Below are 18,723 nucleotides of genomic sequence, written 5' to 3' on the forward strand. Positions count from 1 at the left end.
ATTGACTACCTTCACTACTTTTCATTTTCTATTTATTCTTATTTCTTGATTTACCCCCCTCCCTCTTTCCTCAGGCTGTTCTCTCCCATGCATGACCCTAGCCCCTCCCCTGAGCCACAGGCAGAGAGTGAAAGATGAGGTGACTCAGGGCTCAGAGAAAGACAGAGAAACACACGGACCGAGTTGAGTTCTATAGAAGACCGTTGGACACAGAGTGTGAGCTGGACAAATGGCGTAAAGGATCACGACGGAAAAGGCTTAATCACACCAGGAGAGATTTGTTATGAGTGGAGGACAATTGTCTATTTACACCCACTGTACAACTACTGATAAATAGGCTTTTAATTAACACATGGACACACACAGACAGATACACACACACACACACAGACACACAGACATTTGACTGGTGATTCTCACACTCCATCTGCTGCCTGGCGGTTACAGTACTGGGAGAAATGCTAACAAGAATCTTGAGATTGTAATGCTGCTACCCATACAGAGATGGTAAGCCCATGGATATACTAAAGGTGGTGGTTGGGTACCTCTAATAAACAATACAGGCCATATTCTTATCCTGAAATTCATGCGCAAACTCTGACGCGCATTAGAGCATGGGATTGGAAGCTATTGTTGGAATGTCTAAAATTCCGTATATGGTCCTAAAATGGAAAAGTACATGACATTTTAAGTTAAAGTAAACAGTCAAAAAAAAAAAAAGTAAAATAGTGGACTTTTTATACTGAGGTCAGTTTATGCCCTAATTCCCTAGTGATTTCCCAACAAGCTTTCTACGTATTTTACTAACTCTGAGTAACAATATAGCTTACATGTAAAAATGGATTCACAGATCCAAATCATTAATTTGTTTCGTACCAAGTGCTGATTGCAATCATTCATTTCAAACGTGTCAGAGTATTATTGATATTTAATCATCCAGATTTGTGTGTAACGACGAACACTCTAAAAATATTCAAAACATAGTCGTAATATGTCATTTTTACTATGATAGTTATTATCTTTAGAAAGGCCGTCCGGAGTATGTCGGAGAGGGGCAGAGGAGATTCAAATGTTGGTTTGTTTTTCCCTGAGACATGACTGTATTGGAATCCACAGCCATGACTCGGGGTTTGCTATGAACTCATGTCATTTTACACTACAAAAGCTGTTTGTCATTCATTCATGATGATGATGTTTACGACTACACCAGGGATGTGAGCGTCTTTTATCCCATGTCGACTTTCACACACACACACAGGTGCAGCGATCAAARAAAAGGGCTTTTACTGCGCGTCTGTCAGTCTATACGGTATGTCTGGTTCCCTAGGCCTTCTCCCTCTGTGAGTGTGTGTCTGTTTGTGTCGATCTGTTTGTCAGCCTGCCTGGTTACCCATGATCCTTTCCCCACCCTCTGTCCCTCTCTCATATGCCTTCTCCACAACTCAAAGCCAGTTTTCTAACGGTTCCGAAAATGTAGAGATGTATATTTTGCACCAGTTGACAATCCTAACTTTGCCCGATTTCATAAACTCCTCTCCAATATCTCAAGAGAAACCTTTTTCAGATCCACATATTTCAGAAAAACACGTTCAAACACACACAGAGATACACACACAGGCTCTTTTAGGTTCCTTTTTGCTATTGCCTTCAGTGAAATGCACTGAAAGGTGAGGAATACACTCAAACTCTGTACACATCCTTTATAGGCCTATATAATATAGTGATAATGACGAGTATGATAACGACGACAATAATAACATAAATTATAGTATAATTTTAAAACAATTATTATATTAATCATTAGGTATATGTAAAAAAGAAATAACACTACAGAATCTCTGTCTTCCAAATAGTGTGAGAAATGATTTGAAGCTACTTGTTTTGTTTTCTCTTTATTTCTTGTTTCCGGTAAATGCTTTCTATACTGCTGGACTTGTTCTACCATTACCTACTTCATCCTCCCAGTGAAACTCCTACACATCGACACACACCCTTTACTACTTTAGGGTTGTTGCCTTTCAACAACCTTCCCGACGGAAATGACTGAGCGGTAGTGTAGGAAGCATTGCGTTCTATGATTTAAAGAGTATTTTAGGACTAGTAATAGAAACATATGACGACTATTTACAGTATGAGCAAATGTATGCAGCGATAAGAGGTATTTATGAAGTTATGTTCAAAATGAAATACAGAAATATACTGATATGATAGAGTTATAACTAAGGTGTTGAAATAAATGCTGAATAAACTATTRAACTCYATTGATATTTTTCCCCCTCTCTGAATCCAAGGTTTCTAGGTTCATTTAAAGATCCAATCTAGACTGCCCTGTTATGATTGACTCATTTAGCAGCGTCTCCTTCTCCCAGTCAACCAGGGGCCTTACGTCATATTGTTCTCATGTTCAGGATTAATTCMGATCTGGCGGAATGAGGAAAAGCGGCCACATTAAGTACTTGGATTCATCTGTTGTGGTCATACAGTGTAGGAGGAAGGGTGGGTCTTTAAGAAGTGGGTAGTCAGAGGTGAAAACTCGATAGGGGTAAACGRGAAGTCGTTCCCTGACACACTTGGACGGGTTCTTCTGCAGTGGGTTGCAAGGACCCGCTGCATCAGGGAAACTCCAACTCCCACTTTGCACCCAAGTAGTGTGGCAGCGTGTGCACTATGTGGCCTGAGAGCATGGCGGCATAGTCTCTTAAAACAGACAAATCCCAAGTCTCATCAGAGAATGGAGTGTTGCAAAAGTGCACAGGGTGAACGTGACAGTTCACGGGCCACCCCTCACTCACACACTAATAAGCTCCCATGACGCAGTGCCACATTGACACAACGCTGTGACCAGTAGAGGGTCAAAATGAACTTCTACAATTCATTAGCACCATATTGAGAGAGGTGAGGGAAGGAGAGTAAGGGAGGGAGGGAGGGAAGGAGAGGAGGAGGRGGATGARGTTTCTTCCAGCTGTTTTTGTAATAGACTAAGAGTTGTAAGAGTTGTGGAGAGAGAGGGAAACAGTGAGCGAGCAAGAAGGGGTAGGCGAAACGAATCATCTTACACACTGAGTATTAAGGAAACTACGAGGAGAGAAAAGGAGGGATGGGGAGACTTGGATAGCAACAGCAATTTGACCAACAGTGGAATGAGCATTAGGATGGAACAGCCCTGCTAACAGAAGAGGAGAGAAAGGTAAGAACGTTCTTTTCCTCTTGCCCATCAATCATTGTGTGATTTTCATGCAAATTCACTGTCTCTGTCTTACTTTCGTTGGATCTGCCTTGGTGACTCAGTCTTTCAGATCACACTGGTGTGTGTAACTTTAAGTGCCAGGGAAAATTGGGTCAGTGAGTGAGGAGTGAGGAACATGTGTTGTGGGAGAGGCATTCGGAGAGAAAAGAGAGACGGAGAGAAAGGGAGAGAAAGTCGGAACGGCCCTAGAACTAGCAAGTGGCCACTTGAGTAGTCACTGGTGATTCAGAGGGAGACATGTAAGTGATGGATTCTCCCCGGCATGGTTTTTATTTTGTCATGTTTGAATGAGGACTTGATCCTTGTAATGATTGAATGCAACTTGAATTTATTTTTATTTGAATTATAGTCTATGATACTGTTCAGTGTTGTGAAACTGAGCCAAGACAAACTAGCCAATTGATACTTAAAAACCCCAGTCCCCTACCCACCTTACCTCGGCATGCAGAGGAAGAGATGGGTAGAGACAGACATGTAATAAAACAAAGTTGCTATAGTGGGACTATATTTAAAACCGAACAACAATCCTGTGACATTTATCAACAGTAGGCCTTCTGTACTGTTATATCATGGCATAGAAGACCAGCTGAGGGAGGGAGATGGTAGATAAGCACAGCAGCAAGGGGGAGAACTTTTCGGGGACAAAACCTTGGTTCTTCTCTTCCCTCTGCGTTAGTCTTGTGATGAGGTGCGGTTAGTCAGTTTCACACAGAGGAAATTATCACTCAGCCAACAAAGTGCCAATGTGTTAGAGAGATAAATAAGCCTGTAAGTGTCTGAGTGCTTGTGTGTTTGTGCAGRAATCTGTTTTTATCTTGTACTGTTCAAAGTACCTCAGTTCCTCAGTTGGGTTATAACAAAGCTGTGTTAATTATTTCAAACAAAGCTTTGACTTAGAACTACAGTAGGCATATTATCTGATTTGCTAAACCCAAACTCTCTCCCATCGCACTTTGTTGTCATGTTTTCCATGAGCGTGGAAGGGACGTGTGAGAGTAGGAGATGGCTCGGCTAATAGTGAGGGAGGCCGTTAGTCAGAGCCAGGGAAATATGACCTTTCCCTCCCTGTTTATTTTGGGACAGCAGCAGGAAGAATGTCGGAGCGGGTGTTCTATTCCTGCTGTTAGATTCCAGTCTATAAATTCCAGTCTCGGAATGACACTCCCCTTACTCACGATGGRTTCAGAGCAGAGGAGGCTGGTGTCAGGCACTATAGAAGGATGGGGTCATTGTAAAGGCTGGAGTGGAATTCATGGAACGGAGTCAAACATGTGGTTTCTACGCGTTTGATGTGTTTGATACCATTCCATTTCTGCCATCCCAGCCATTACAATGAGCCCGTCCTCCTATAGCTCCCCCCACCAGCCTCCTCTGGTTCAGCTAGTATATCATAGATGTAAGCAATGTAATGTATAAATAATGTTGCAGCTGGTCCCAGTTCCGAAGGCTCAGTGTAGGAGCTGTTTGTAGTTGTTTGTTGCATTATCGATTTCAATGAGATTCTGTATATTCCAAATCATATTATATTTCATATTTAATTTGAGTAGATTCTGTACAAATCTGTACTAATTATGTCATCAAGCCATTAAGTTTGATCACTGGTATGTACATTTCAGATTCAAGAGCCAAATGCTTATATTTAAAAGACAGATGTATATCTGTTGATATTATAATGAATGGCGGGGCAGGGAAGCGAACACGGGTTGCTGGCGTAAAAGGTAAACACCCTACGCATCGAGCCAATAGGTGTAACCCACTTGGTAAGAATTGTAATGTGGCTCATATAGCTGCACTGCCCCTTCCTAACAGGGAGGCAAATCCCCGTGCTTCGACTGCTCAGCCCCCTCACATGTCCTGGGCCGTGCGTTCCGATGGCCCCACGGCTAGTGGCGTATAAAGTACCCAGTTGTCATACATGAGTAAAAGTAAAGATACCTTAATAGAAAATGTCTCAAGTGAAAGTCACCCAGTAAAATACTACTTGAGTAAAAGTCTAAAAACATGGACTTGCTAAACTTGCTAAAATATGCTGAAGTATCAAAGTAAAAGTAAAAGTATTAATCATTTCAAATTCCATATATTATGCAAACCAGACAGCACAATTTGTATATATATTTTTTATTTACAGATTGCCAGGGCACACTCCAACACTCAGACATTAATTTACAAATTAAGTATTTCTGTTTAGGTAGTCCGCCAGATCAGAGGCAGTAGGGATAACCAGGGGTGTTCTCTTGATAAGTGCGTGAATTTGACTATTTTCCTGTCAAAATGTAACGAGCACTTTTGGGTGTCAGGGAAAATGTATGGAGTAAAAAGTACATTATTTTCTTTATGAATGTAGTGAAGTAAAAGTAAAAGTTGTCAAAATATAAATAATAAGGTAAAGTACAGATGCCMCAAAAATGACTTAAGTAGTACTTTAAAGTACCTTTACACCACTGCCCACGGCCGCCATCCCACTTCTGACAGCAATGTATAGAACTACGGTGCAGGGATGCAAACCCGGGTTGCTGGTATGAAAGGCAAACACCCTACACATCGAGCCAATAGGGTTAACCCACTTGGTTGGAATTGTAACACGGCACAGTACTTCATATAATGATGAAATCTCTGTGAAAGTACTGAAGGTTGTTTATGATCTTTTCCTCTGCTCTTCAAAGACATACCCAAAAATGTCGACGCTCCCTAGAGAACCCCATGAGGACTCCGGGATGCAGAGCTTCTGGATGGTGAGCAGGAAGTTACAGATATGAATATAAACATGAACCTTTTACAACAGTTCATGACTACCATGAACTGATTTTCTATGTGTTCTTATAATAGGAGAGTCGATTCTATAGCAATACCTCTTTCTGCAGTTCCTCCTGATCCTGATCAACTCTTCTCTCCGCCATCCCTCTCTACCCCTCTTCCTCCCCAGCCAGGGAACTATGAGCGAACCGTCCGACGCACTGACCAGTCCTTCCATGCATGTAAAGATATCATGGCCTGTTTCAATGAGAGGGCCAAAGTAGAAAAGCAGTATGCCCAGCAGCTCAGTGAGTGGGGCAGCAAGTGGAAGGCCATAGTAGACGCCCGTAAGTGAAGGAGAACCAAGGAGGACTTCAGGACTGGACTTCTATCCTATAGCACTCATTATAAACTGTCAAAATTGTGAACAAATACACTATGCCAAATCCTCCTACCTGGTCTTTGTATTATCAATCAGGCTGTTCTCATAGACTAGACGTAACATATTAAACGGAAATCCGGGACACTCAAATTAGTATGATACAGTATGGTACATTTGGTATGGATACATAAGACAGAAGTTTACAAAATAACACAAACGTCTAGCAACTCAAAGGATGCGTGTTCGAATTTCATCACAGACAACTTTTGCATTTGAGATAATTAGCAACTTTGCAACTACTTAGCATGCTAGCTAACCCTAACCTTAAAAACCCTTTAACCTAACTCCTAACCCTAAACCTAACATTAACCTTACCCCTAGCCTAGCTAACATTACCGTCAGCGACCAAGCAACCTAGTTAATGTTAGTCACAACAAATTGAAATTCATAACATATCATACGTATAGAAAATTCATGACATATTGTACAAATTGCAATTTGTAACACATCATACGAATTGTAATTTGTAACATATCATAAGAAATGGTTGATGGACATCCACAAATGAATGCATACCATACCAAACGTAAAATATCACAGTAAATTGAGTGTCTCTGGATTTTTGTTTACTATGTTACGTTTACCCCTGTGTCTAGGTTGCATCAATCTAATTAGTTATCATTCCCTAATCAGTTAAAAGTCTTCTCTCTTTTTATCTTTCCCTTTCTCTTCTCTATCACCCTAGGGCCGCTCTATGGCTCCCTCATGAGAGCGTGGCAGTGTTTCTTCTCCTCCGCTGAGCGTCTATCCATTCTCCATTCCTCTATCTCCCAGTCCCTCGTTACAGAGGAGGGGGACAGAGTAAAGAGCTGGCAGAAGGATACCTTCCCTAAGAAGATATTCTGTGGATTCCGTGAGACCCACGAAAACGAGACAGGGTTTGCACGCGCTCAGAAACCCTGGGCCAAGAGGCTGGGAAAGGTTACAAAACCCATATGTTAGGTGTACATTACATCTTCGTGAACTGACCAAATGGGCCCGCATTTGTGTGCGTTGGGGATTGTACTTCACATCCCTATTGCTTGACTACAAGGAAGTCAACTTTATGCCTAACTGTTTCTCTACAGTAGTTTAGTTTTACTGTAGTCTACGTTTGGGCAGCATTACATTTACATCTCCAAGGCTAGTGGCATGCAAGGCTTACCCGTTGCTGGTAAGATTAGAAGCTAGGTGATAAATTCCTGAACCCTCAAAATATATTTTATGTATCCTACTGTATGCGGCACACCCTATTATAGTGATTGAATTACTCCCAAGGGAGGTGTTATTTTAGCCTATGAGTAGTAGGACATGAGTAGTAGAACTGGGTTCAAATACATTTTTTATTTTATTATTTACTTTAGCTGTGCTTGATTGAGAAGTCTTTTGCATTGAAACCAATTAAAAAGTGCCAWATGTGAAAACCCCACCCACTACTTGGCACTCCAAGGCAGGCTAAAGCAAACACTCAAAGTATTTGAAAGGGTCAAAGTAGTATTTGAACCCAGATCTGATGAGTAGTGAGCGGCATKTTCATGGAAGCAGGGCATACAATGTTTTAACTTTGTTTTGCATATTTTTACCCGTATGTCGTAGCTGGAGAAAGCCCGTGGTGCATACCATAAGGCTTGCCATAAGGAACAGATAGCCATAGACAGAGAGACGCAGGCCAMGGAGAACACAGAGCTGAGTCCGGAGAAACTGAAAAAGATTCAAGACGCTCGAGAGAAGGCCAGTGAGGAGAAAGACAAAGTGAGAAAAACTGAAAGGCTACTAACTCACAACTGCTAAATTTATGTTCATTCATCTGAGAGTGTGGGATGCTCAACTTGCCAGATATGGAAATGTTGCACTTCCCTAGCCCATGCCCCCATCTGGTAGACTGTTTTACGGAATTTTTCCCACATACAGTTTCCTTTTATGGCAGGGGCAAAAATGTGTTATTGTAACCACCATAGTAACCAACTTCCATGTTATTGTTRGGCACCATCTTTGTTTATCCAGTAGTAAATTATTTTAACTTACACTATATATACAAAAGTATGTGGACACCCCTTCAAATAAGTGGATTCGGCTATTTCAGCCACACACGTTACTGACAGGTGTATAAAATACAGCACACAGCCATGCAATCTCCATAGACAAACATTGGCAGTAGAATGGCCGGTACTGAAGAGCTCAGTGACTTTCAACATGGCACAGTCATAGGATGCCACCTTTCCAACAAGTCAGTTTGTCAAATTTCTGCCCTGCTAGAGCTGCCCCAGTTAACTGTAAGCGCKGTTATTGTGAAGTGGAAACATCTAGGAGCAACAACGGCTCAGCTGCGAAGTGTTAGGCCACACAAGCTCACAGAACAGGACTGCTGAGAGCTGAAGCGATTAGCGCGTAAAAATGTCCTCGGTTGAAACACTCACTACCGAGTTCAAACTGCCTCTGGAAGCAACATAAGCACAATAACCATTCTTTGGGAGCTTCATGAAATGGGTTTGCATGGCCGAGCAGCCACACACAAGTCTAAGATCACAATGCCAAGCGTCGACTGGAGTGGTGTAAAGCTCGCCGCCATTGGACTCTGGAGCAGTGGAAACGCATTCTCTGGAGTGATGAATCACACTTCACCATCTATCATCCATCCACCAGCTACCTGCCCCAATGCATAGTGCCAACTGTAAAGTTTGATGGAGGTGGTATAATGGCCTGGGGCTGTTTTTCATAGTTCGGGCTAGGCCCCTAGTTCCAGGGAAGATAAATCTTAACAGCACAGCATACAATGACATTCTAGACGATTCTGTGCTTCCAACTTTGTGGCAACAGTTTGGGGAAGGCCCTTTCTTGTTTTCGGAATGACAATGCCCCAGTCCACAAAGCAATGTCCATAAAGAAATGGTTTGTCGAGATYGGTGTGGTAGAACTTGACTTGCCTGCACAGAGCCCTGACCTCAACCTCATCAAACACCTTTGGGATGAATTGGGACGCTGACTGTGAACCAGGCCTAATCGCCCAACATTTAGTTTAAAGCCTTCCCAGAAGAGTGGAGGCTGTTATTGCAACAAAGGTGGGACCAAGTCCATGTTAATGCCCATGGTTTTGGAATGGGATATTCAACGAGCAGGTGTCCACATATTTTTTTCATGTAGTGTACAGTATATAGGGAAACTGGCAAAACCAGAAAGGTCCATTCATATACATTCATATACAGCACCAGTCAAAAGTTTGGACACACCTACTCATTCAAGAGTTTTTCTTAATGTTTCTATTTTCTACATTGCAAGATAATAGTGAAGACATCAAAACTATGAAATAGCACATATGGAACCATATAATAACCAAAAAAGTGTTAAAGAAATCAAAATATATTTTATATTTGAGATTCTTCAAAGTAGCCACCCTTTACCTTTGTTGACAGCTTTGCACACTCTTGGCATTCTCTCAACCAGCTTCACCTGGAATGCTTTTCCAACAGTCTTGAAGGAGTTCCCACATATGCTGAGCACTTGTTGGATGCTTTTCCTTCGCTCTGCAGTCCAACTTATCCCAAACCATCTCAATTGGGTTGAGGTTGGGTGATTGTGGAGGCCAGGTCATCTGATGCAACACTCCATCACCCCCCTTCTTGGTCAAATAGCCCTTACACAGCCTGGAGGTGTGTTTTGGGTCATTATAGTCCTACTAAGCCCAAACCAGATGGGATGGTGTATCGCTGCAGAATGCTGTGGTAGCCATGCTGGTTAAGTGTGCCTTGAATTCTAAATAAATCACTGACAGTGTTACCAGCAAAGCACCACCACACCATCACACCTCCTCCATGCTTCATGGTGGGAACCACACATGCAGAGATAATCCACTCACCTACTCTGCATCTTACAAAGACATGGTGGTTGGAACCAAAAATCTCAGATTTGGACTCATCAGACCAAAGGACAGATTTCCACCGCACTAATGTCCATTGCTTGTGTTTCTTGGCCCAAGCAAGTCTCTTCTTATTATTGGTGTCCTTTAGTAGTGGTTTCTTTGCAGCAATTCGACCATGAAAGCCTGATTCACGCAGTCTCCTCTGAACAGTTGATGTTGAGATGTGTCTGTTACTTGAACTCTGTGAAGCATTTATTTGGGCTGCAATCTGAGGTGCAGTTAACTCTAATGAACTTATCTTCTGCAGCAGAGGTAACTCTGGGTCTTCCATTCCTGTGGCGGTCCTCATGAGAGTCAGTTTCATCATAGCGCTTGATGGTTTTTGCGACTGCACTTGAAGAAACTTTCAAAGTTCTTGAAATGTTGACTGACCTTCACGTCTTAAAGTAATGATGGACTGTTGTTTCTCTTTACTTATTTGAGCTGTTCTTGCCATAATATGGCATTGGTATTTTACCAAATAGGGATATCTGAATACCACCCCTACCTTGTCACAACACAACTGATTGGCTCAAATGCATTAAGAAGGAAAGAAATTCCACAAATGAACTTTTTACAAGGCACACCTATTCATTGAAATGCATTCCAGTTGACTACCTCATGAAGCTGGTTAAGAGAGTGCCAAGATTGTACAAAGCTGTCATTCAGGCAAAGGGTGGCTACTTTGAAGAATCTCAAATATAAAATATATTTTGATTTGTTTAACACATTTTTGGTTACTACATGATTCCATATGTGTTATTTCATAGTTTTTATGTCTTCACTATTGTTCTACAATGTAGAAAATAGTAACATTATAGAAAAACCCTGAGTAGGTGTGTCCAAAMGTTTGACTGGTACTGTGCATAAATTACACATCCAACTGGGCACACCACAACATTTCAACTTGGATAATATTGGGTTGAGACATAGATCAATGAGATGACAACCTATATTCCCTCACTTAAAAACACAGGCAAAAGTGTGTTGAATTTCCAAAGTGTGATCACGGTGCTTTCAACCATTTAGAAGCACTGCAACGTTAAAATGGGAATACAATTTCAGTTTATTTATACAGCTGTTTACTGTGCTTCATCTAATAGCGGAACTAAATGACCTGGACTGCAGTTGAGATTACATTAAAAGTACAGAGTGCATGTGATCAATGCCATTTAAGATTCTGCGCAGATTGTCACAGCAATTGTGAAGATCTCCACAAACCTGCGATGACCTGTGCATGCTATCTTGAACATGCACGCTTTATATATGATTACATAAGAAGAAATGTATCGTTTCAGTAACCTCGAAATGTGGCCACGGATGTGTTACTCATTTTAAAGTTGAATGTTTACTGTATTACATAGTAATATTGAATTGTGCTTGGTTGACAATATCAACATTTAAAGGAGATGTATCTACAGCCTGGATAGTTCCATCTGAGCCACTGGCTTAATCCCATTCTTTAACTTTTATTTTTGGTTGAGTTGGAGACGTGAATCCAACATATAATTTGTTATCTTGTCGACAAGTTAACAAGCTATTTATTGTATGATAAAAGTGATATTGAAGAATGTTTGGTTGTCAACGCAACCAAATATCAACATTTGAAGGAGATGTATCTTCTGATTGGATAGTTTCATCTGCCACTGACTTAGTCTGGCTTTAATTCCAGTTAGTCTACAAATGAATAATTKATATGTTGGATTGATGTATCCATCTCAACCGAAAATCTAATTTAAAGAATAGGACTAAATCAAATCAAACTTGAAATGCACTTTAAACTATTCTTTAACTTTAACTTTTGGTTGAGATGGAGACATGAATACAACGTATTAATGATTTATTAAATTATGAATTTGTAGACAAACTGGAATTAAAGCTGGACTAAGTCATTGGCACAGATGTAACTATACAAACAGAAGATTTATATCCTTCAAATACTGATATTTGGTTGTGTTGATATCCAAACACAATTCAAAATCACAAAATATCCTTCAATTTGAAATCAACCAGGGCTTGAAAACCAAGGCCTATTGTATTGTCTATTTTTAGTTCAATTCTGGGGTGAATTTAAACAATAGCTGTTGATGACTTTGCAAATGCTATATAGGCCTAAATAGCAACATTGATGATATATGAGTGACAAAGTATGGTCACATTTCAATTGCTCTGTTAAACCTACCCTTTGGAATGACGTCAATAGCAACAGTGAGTATATTTAGTTTTTAAGTGGAGATCTCTCAACAATCGTTCTCATGATAGCACTTTGGAAATAGTCAGTGACAAATATCATAGCTAAGGAGGGCTGGGCTTGGCTTGGTTAAAACCTTGGATGGGAGACCAAAGGGTAGCTGTAGATAGATCAATTATCCAGTAGAAGATGCTGCCCGGCCTGTTGTTATTTTCTTCTGAAAGTGGATATAACCTTGAAGATCTGTTTTAAATGTACAAATTCAACATATTTCATACAAGGTTTTTCTGTATTGTAATTTGATATCCGTGATGAAATGTCACCCTCAAAACAACAGTTGATTGCTTTTTTCAAATCCAATTTCAAATTTCCACATAGATTCCACGTCACAATACATTGACAGATTACGTTAAAACAATGTGTGTGGCAAGCTTACAGTATTCGTTGGCAAACTTACACAGTCTTTGTTGGCAAGCTTACAAAGTCTTTGTTGGCAAGCTTACACAATCTTTGGTGGCAAGCTTACACAGTCTTTGTTGGCAAGTCTTACACAGTCTTTGTTGGCAAGCTTACCACAATCTTTGGTGGCAAGCTTACACAGTCTTTTGTTGGCAAGTCTTACACAGTCTTTGTTGGCAAGCTACACAGTCTTTTGTGGCAAGCTTACACAGTCTTTGTTGGCAAGCTTACAAAGTCTTTGTTGGCAAGCTTACACAGTCTTTGGTGGCAAGCTTACACAGTTTTTGTTGGAAAGCTAACACAGTCTTTGGTGGCAAGATGTGTTTTTATGGTATGACATCACTACTCTGATGTTGTGACAGGTCCGCGAGAAATATGAGAAGGTGTTGGAGGATGTAACGTCCTACGCGCCTCGCTACATGGAGGAAATGGAGGCCATTTTTGACCAATCGCAGGAGGAGGAGAGGAAGAGGATCAGCTTCCTCAAACAGGCCTTCCTGTCCATCCACAGACACCTGGACATCACCAACAATGAAAGGTACAGGAGCCTCCTCCTTCTGTCTCTCTCCTCACTCATGTGGGTGCATGTGTGTTTCAAGTTTTATTGTCACATACACAAGTACAGTGAAATGCTTTTCATGCAAGCTCTTTCCCAGCAATGCAGTAATCGATATCAGTAGTACTATTAAAAAAATGTCTGTAAAAAAAACACAAGAAAGTAAGTAACCTACTGTATATACAGAGTCAGTTTCAGAGTCAGTACCAATACCATATTTACAATGTTCAGGGACACTGGAGTGGTAGGGGTAGATATGCATAGGGGTAAGGTGACTATGCATCAGGATATATATGATAAACAGAGTAGCAGCAGCGTATATAATGATTGTATGTGAGTGTGTGTGCGTGCGTGCGTGTTTATAGAGTCAGCATGAATGTGTGTGCGTGTTGTGTGTGCGTGTGAGCAAATGAAGTGTGTGAGTTTGTGGGTGTGTGTTGGAGTGTCAGTGTGAGTGTGCATAGAGTCGTGTGTGTGTGTGTTTGTGAAACGTCTGTGATGATCTATGTGTACAGTGTATTAATATCCTCTCCCATTCTGGCTGTCTCTGTCTGTCAGTGTGAAGACCGTGTACAGTGAGCTCCACCACACTCTCACGTCCATCAGTGAGGCGGACGATCTAAAGTGGTGGAAGAACAACCACGGCCCAGGCATGCCCACTGACTGGCCAACGATTGAGGTATACAACTGTTACTCATTATATTGACCTTTGACCTTTGCTAGTGTTGATAGGCGTATTCCCACCAGCCATATAGAGAGAGAGCTCTGATTACTACTGTATACATACCATGTGTTGTGAGAAATCAAATGATATGGAGAGAGTTTAATGAGAAGGAAGAACTAACGCTTATCTGTATCATCAGGAATGGATCGCACCTGTAAAGAAGCCGAAAAATAAAAAAAGAGACAAGAAAGGCCATAAGGATAAACCGTAAGCTGTGTGTGTGTGTGTGTGTGTGTGTGTGTGTGTGTGTGTGTGTGTGTGTGTGTGTGTGTGTGTGTGTGTGTGTGTGTGTGTGTGTGTGTGTGTGTGTGTGTGTGTGTATTTGTGTGTATTTGTGTTATTTGTGTATTTGTGTATTTGTATCCAACATATTTACCATGTCCACTACAATTGATTACTGTAAAACGTCAATTAAACGTTGAGTCTCAAATACATTTCAACAAATAAAGGCTGGGTCTAAATGAATTGTTTACAAAGTTACCATGAATTACCGTGAATTGTTTACAAGGTTTAATGTTTGATTTGTTACATAAAATAATTCAGTAATGACTAGAAAAAATTATGGCAAGCATCCATTTTCATCCCCAGTAAGAAACTGCTAGCCATTGGCTGCTAACAGAACTTCTAGCGAGTGGTGTAAAGTACTTAAGTAAAAATACTTTAAAGTACTAATTAAGTCGTTTTTGGGGGGTATCTGTACTTTACCTTACTATTTATCTTTTTGACAACTTTTACTTTTACTTCACTACAATCCTAAAGAATATAATGTACTCTTTAATCCAAACATTTTCCCTGACACCCAAAAGTACTTGTTACATTTTGAATGCTTAGCAGGACAGGAAATGGTCCACTTCACACACTTATCCAGAGAACATCCCTGGTCATCCCTACTGCCTCTGATCTGGCGGACTCACTAAACACAAATGCTAAATTTGTAAATGATGTCTGTGTGTAAATAAGATGTCTATCCGTAAATAAGTAAAAAACAAGAATAGTGCCATCTGGTTTTCTTAATATAAGGAATGTGAAATGATTAATACTTTTACTTTTAATACTTAAGTATGTTTTAATAATTACATTTACATTTGATACTTAAGTATATTTAAAACCAAATACTTTTAGACTTTTACTCAAGTAGTATTTTACTGGGTGACTTTCACGTTTACTTGAGGTCACACCCTGACCTGAGAGAGCCTTTTTATTTCTCTATTTGGTTAGGTCAAGGTGTGATTTGGGTGGGCATTCTAGTTTTCAATTTCTTTGTTGGCCGGGTATGGTTCCCAATCAGAGGCAGCTGTCTATCGTTGTCTCTGATTGGGAATCATACTTAGGCAGCCTGCTTTCCACCCTAGTTTGTGTGATCTTGTTTTTGCATAGTTGCTGTCTAGCCCTGCAGAACTTTACGTTCGGTTTTGTATTTTGTTATTTTGTCGGAGTTCATTATTAAATATCATGAACACTTTCCACGCTGCGCTTTGGTCTCATTCATTTGACGACGGACGTAACACTTGAGTAATTTTCTATTAAGTTATCTTTACTTTTATTCAAGTATGACAATTGGGTACTTTTTCTACTTCAGTAGAAGTCTACAAATATTTGGTTATAAATATACTTACGTATCAAAAGTATATGTAATTGCTAAAATATACTTAAGTATAAAAAATAAAAGCTAAAGTGTAAATAATTTCAAATTCCTTACATTATTAAACCCAGATGGCACAATCTTCTTGTTTTTTATATTTCTGGATAGCCAGGGGCACACGCCAACACTCAGACATTAATTTACAAATTACGTATTTGTGTTTAGTAAGTCCGCCAGATGAGAGGCAGTAGGGATGACCAAGGATGTTCTCTTCATAAGCGAGTGAATTAGACAATTTTCCTGTCCTGCTAAGTATTCAGGGAAAATGTATGGAGTAAAAAGTACATGATTTTCTTTAGGAATGTAGTGAAGTAAAAGTAAAAAAATATATATGAATAGTAAAGTACAAATACCCCCCCCCCAAAAAAATACTTAAGTAGTACTTTAAGGTATTTTTACTTGCATACTTTACACCACTGCGAAATAGACGCCTTGGTACTAATAAGAGCCTATTGTGTTTATTGATTTAAGGAAATAAATGCCTGGGCAATTAATTGAAGTTTTATGGTAATACATTTCTAGATAAACTCCCTTATTCATTCTATCATTCCTCCATCCTCTAGTGTGATGATTGGAGGAGTGAAGGTGCGAGCTCTGTATAATTATGTGGGAGAGGAAAGTGATGAGCTGTCCTTTAAAGCAGGTGACATGACCGTTTAAAACACAGTTAAATTCAGCATTATGTCTAAAGCATTGAAAGACTACAGTTCCTTTTGCCAGTCCAATGTCTCAAGTGTGTCATCCAGAATCATGTCTGTTTCCATACCTGTATTATTCCAGGTGAGGTGTTCCTGAAGGTTGAGGAGGAGGACGACCAGGGGTGGTGCAGGGGGATGCTGGACGGAGGGAAGGACGGCTTCTACCCTGCCAATTATGTGGAAGTTGTTGTGCAGTGATGTCATCCTACCACTCTCAAAATGCTCAAGCATTATGTCAGCAACTTTTTTAATGAAATGTGCATGTCTTCATGGGAAAACCCACTTTGGTGCAAAATTACTTTGAATTTTGATTTGACTCTGAAATTAGAAGGGGGAAAAAATTATTAACATAAAAGGTTGACGCTCACAATGTTATAATCATCAAGCTGAAATGTGTAATGTTACCAATAYCTTAAAGAGAGACATACAATTCCCTTAATTATTTTACAATCTAACCTAAATGGTTTGAGCTCWATATAAATTAACTTCTATCACATGCTATTTCTACTTTTGCAGGTGGTTGTGGGCAGGGACACATTTGGCTGCCTCTGTCACTACTTTAAAATTATTTAATTAGCAGTATTAGTATTTACCCTTGACCAGGAAAGACCACAGGTTTACAGGGATTTGTGTAGGCTGATATTAAAATCGGAAAGCTGTATGATAATGCATATTATAGATGATTGAAGGACATACATAATTCTTAGTAAATTAAGTTCTACAACTGGCATCGGGTTGTATTAGAAAAATAAAAGTCCTAATTCTTTACTAAGCTCAACGTTTGTGTCTTTTTTATACTGACACCAAAGTGTTGCTATACAGTGCATTCGGAAAGTATTCAGACCCCTTGACTTTTTCTACATTTTGTTACGATACAGCCTTATTCTAAAATTGATCAAACATATTTTTTTCTCTCATCAAACTACACACAATACCCCACAATGACAAAGCAAAAACTGTTTTATTTTTTATTTTAGCAACACCAAAAAAAAACTGAAATATGACATTTCCATAAGTATTCAGAGCTTTTACTCAGTACTTTGTTGAAGAACCTTTGGCAGTGATTACAGCCTCGAGTCTTCTTGKGTATGACACAACAAGCTGTATTTGGGGAGTTTCTCCCATTCTTCTCTGCAGATCCTCTCAAGCTCTGTCAGGTTGKATGGGGCTATGTTGCTGCACAGCTATTTTCAGGTCTCTCCAGAGATGTTCAATCAGGTTCAAGTCCAGGCTCTGGCTGGGCCACTCAAGGACATTCAGAGACTTGAGACACTCCTGCGTTGTTTTGGCTGTGTGCTTAGGGTCGTTGTCCTGTTGGAAGGTGAACTTTCGCCCCAGACTGAGGACCTGAGCACTCTGGAGCAGGTTTTCATCAAGAATCTCTCTGTACTTTGCACCGTTCATCTTTCCTTCGATCCTGACTAGTCTCCCTGTCCCTGCYGCTGAAAAACATCCCCACATCATGATGCTGCCACCACCATGCTTCACCGTAGGGATGGTGCCAGGTTTCCTCCAGACATAACGCTTGGCATTCAGGCCAAAGAGTTCAATCTTGGTTTCATCAGAACAGATAATCTTGTTTCTCATGGTCTGAGAGTCTTTAGGTGCCTTTTGACAAACTCCAAGCGGCCTGTCATGTGCATTTTACTGAGGAGTGGCTTCTGTCTGGCCACTCTACCATAAAGGCCTGATTGGTGGAGTTCTGCAGAGATGGTTGTCCTTCTGGAAGGTTCTCCCATCACCACAGATGAACTCTGGAGCTCTGTCAGAGTGACCATCAGGTTCTTAGTCACCTCCCTGACCAAGGCCCTTCTCCCCCGATTGCTCAGTTTGGCCAGGCGGCCAGCTCTAGGAAGAGTCTTGGTGGTTCTAAACTTCTTCCATTTAAGAATGATGGAGGCCACTGTGTTCTTGGGAACCTTCAATGCTGCCGAAATGTTTTGGTACCCTTCCCCAGATCTGTGCCTCGACACAATCCTGTCTCGGAGCTCTACGACAATTCCTTCACCTCATGGCTTGGTTTTTGCTCTGACATGCACTGTCAACTGTGGGACCTTATATAGACAGGCATGTGCCTTTCCAAATCATGTCCAATCAATTTAATTTACCACAGGTGAACTCCAATCAAATTGTAGAAACATCTCAAGGATGATCAAT

General features: G+C 40.5%; 1 protein-coding gene across 3 annotated transcripts; it reads left to right on the forward strand.

The window, feature by feature from the left end:
* The first annotated feature begins 2,932 nt into the window (after positions 1 to 2,932).
* On the forward strand, positions 2,933 to 17,338 carry LOC111977856 (protein kinase C and casein kinase substrate in neurons protein 2). 3 transcript variants are annotated; one of them, XM_024007598.2, is made up of 10 exons: positions 2,933 to 3,187; positions 5,911 to 5,979; positions 6,171 to 6,327; positions 7,108 to 7,343; positions 7,998 to 8,153; positions 13,309 to 13,484; positions 14,061 to 14,181; positions 14,366 to 14,433; positions 16,432 to 16,511; positions 16,649 to 17,338. In XM_024007598.2, the coding sequence occupies exons 2-10, from the start codon at positions 5,923 to 5,925 to the stop codon at positions 16,762 to 16,764; spliced, it is 1,167 nt and encodes a 388-aa protein (XP_023863366.1). In that variant the 5' UTR covers positions 2,933 to 3,187; positions 5,911 to 5,922; the 3' UTR covers positions 16,765 to 17,338. The 3 variants fall into 3 exon arrangements, with proteins under 3 accessions (XP_023863366.1, XP_023863368.1, XP_023863367.1); XM_024007599.2 differs by lacking the exon at positions 2,933 to 3,187 and adding an exon at positions 3,361 to 3,486; XM_024007600.2 differs by lacking the exon at positions 16,432 to 16,511 and having other exon boundaries at positions 16,649 to 16,796.
* Positions 17,339 to 18,723: the final 1,385 nt, after the last annotated feature.

Source organism: Salvelinus sp. IW2-2015, linkage group LG18, assembly GCF_002910315.2.
Source record: "Salvelinus sp. IW2-2015 linkage group LG18, ASM291031v2, whole genome shotgun sequence".
Taxonomy (NCBI): domain Eukaryota; kingdom Metazoa; phylum Chordata; class Actinopteri; order Salmoniformes; family Salmonidae; genus Salvelinus; species Salvelinus sp. IW2-2015.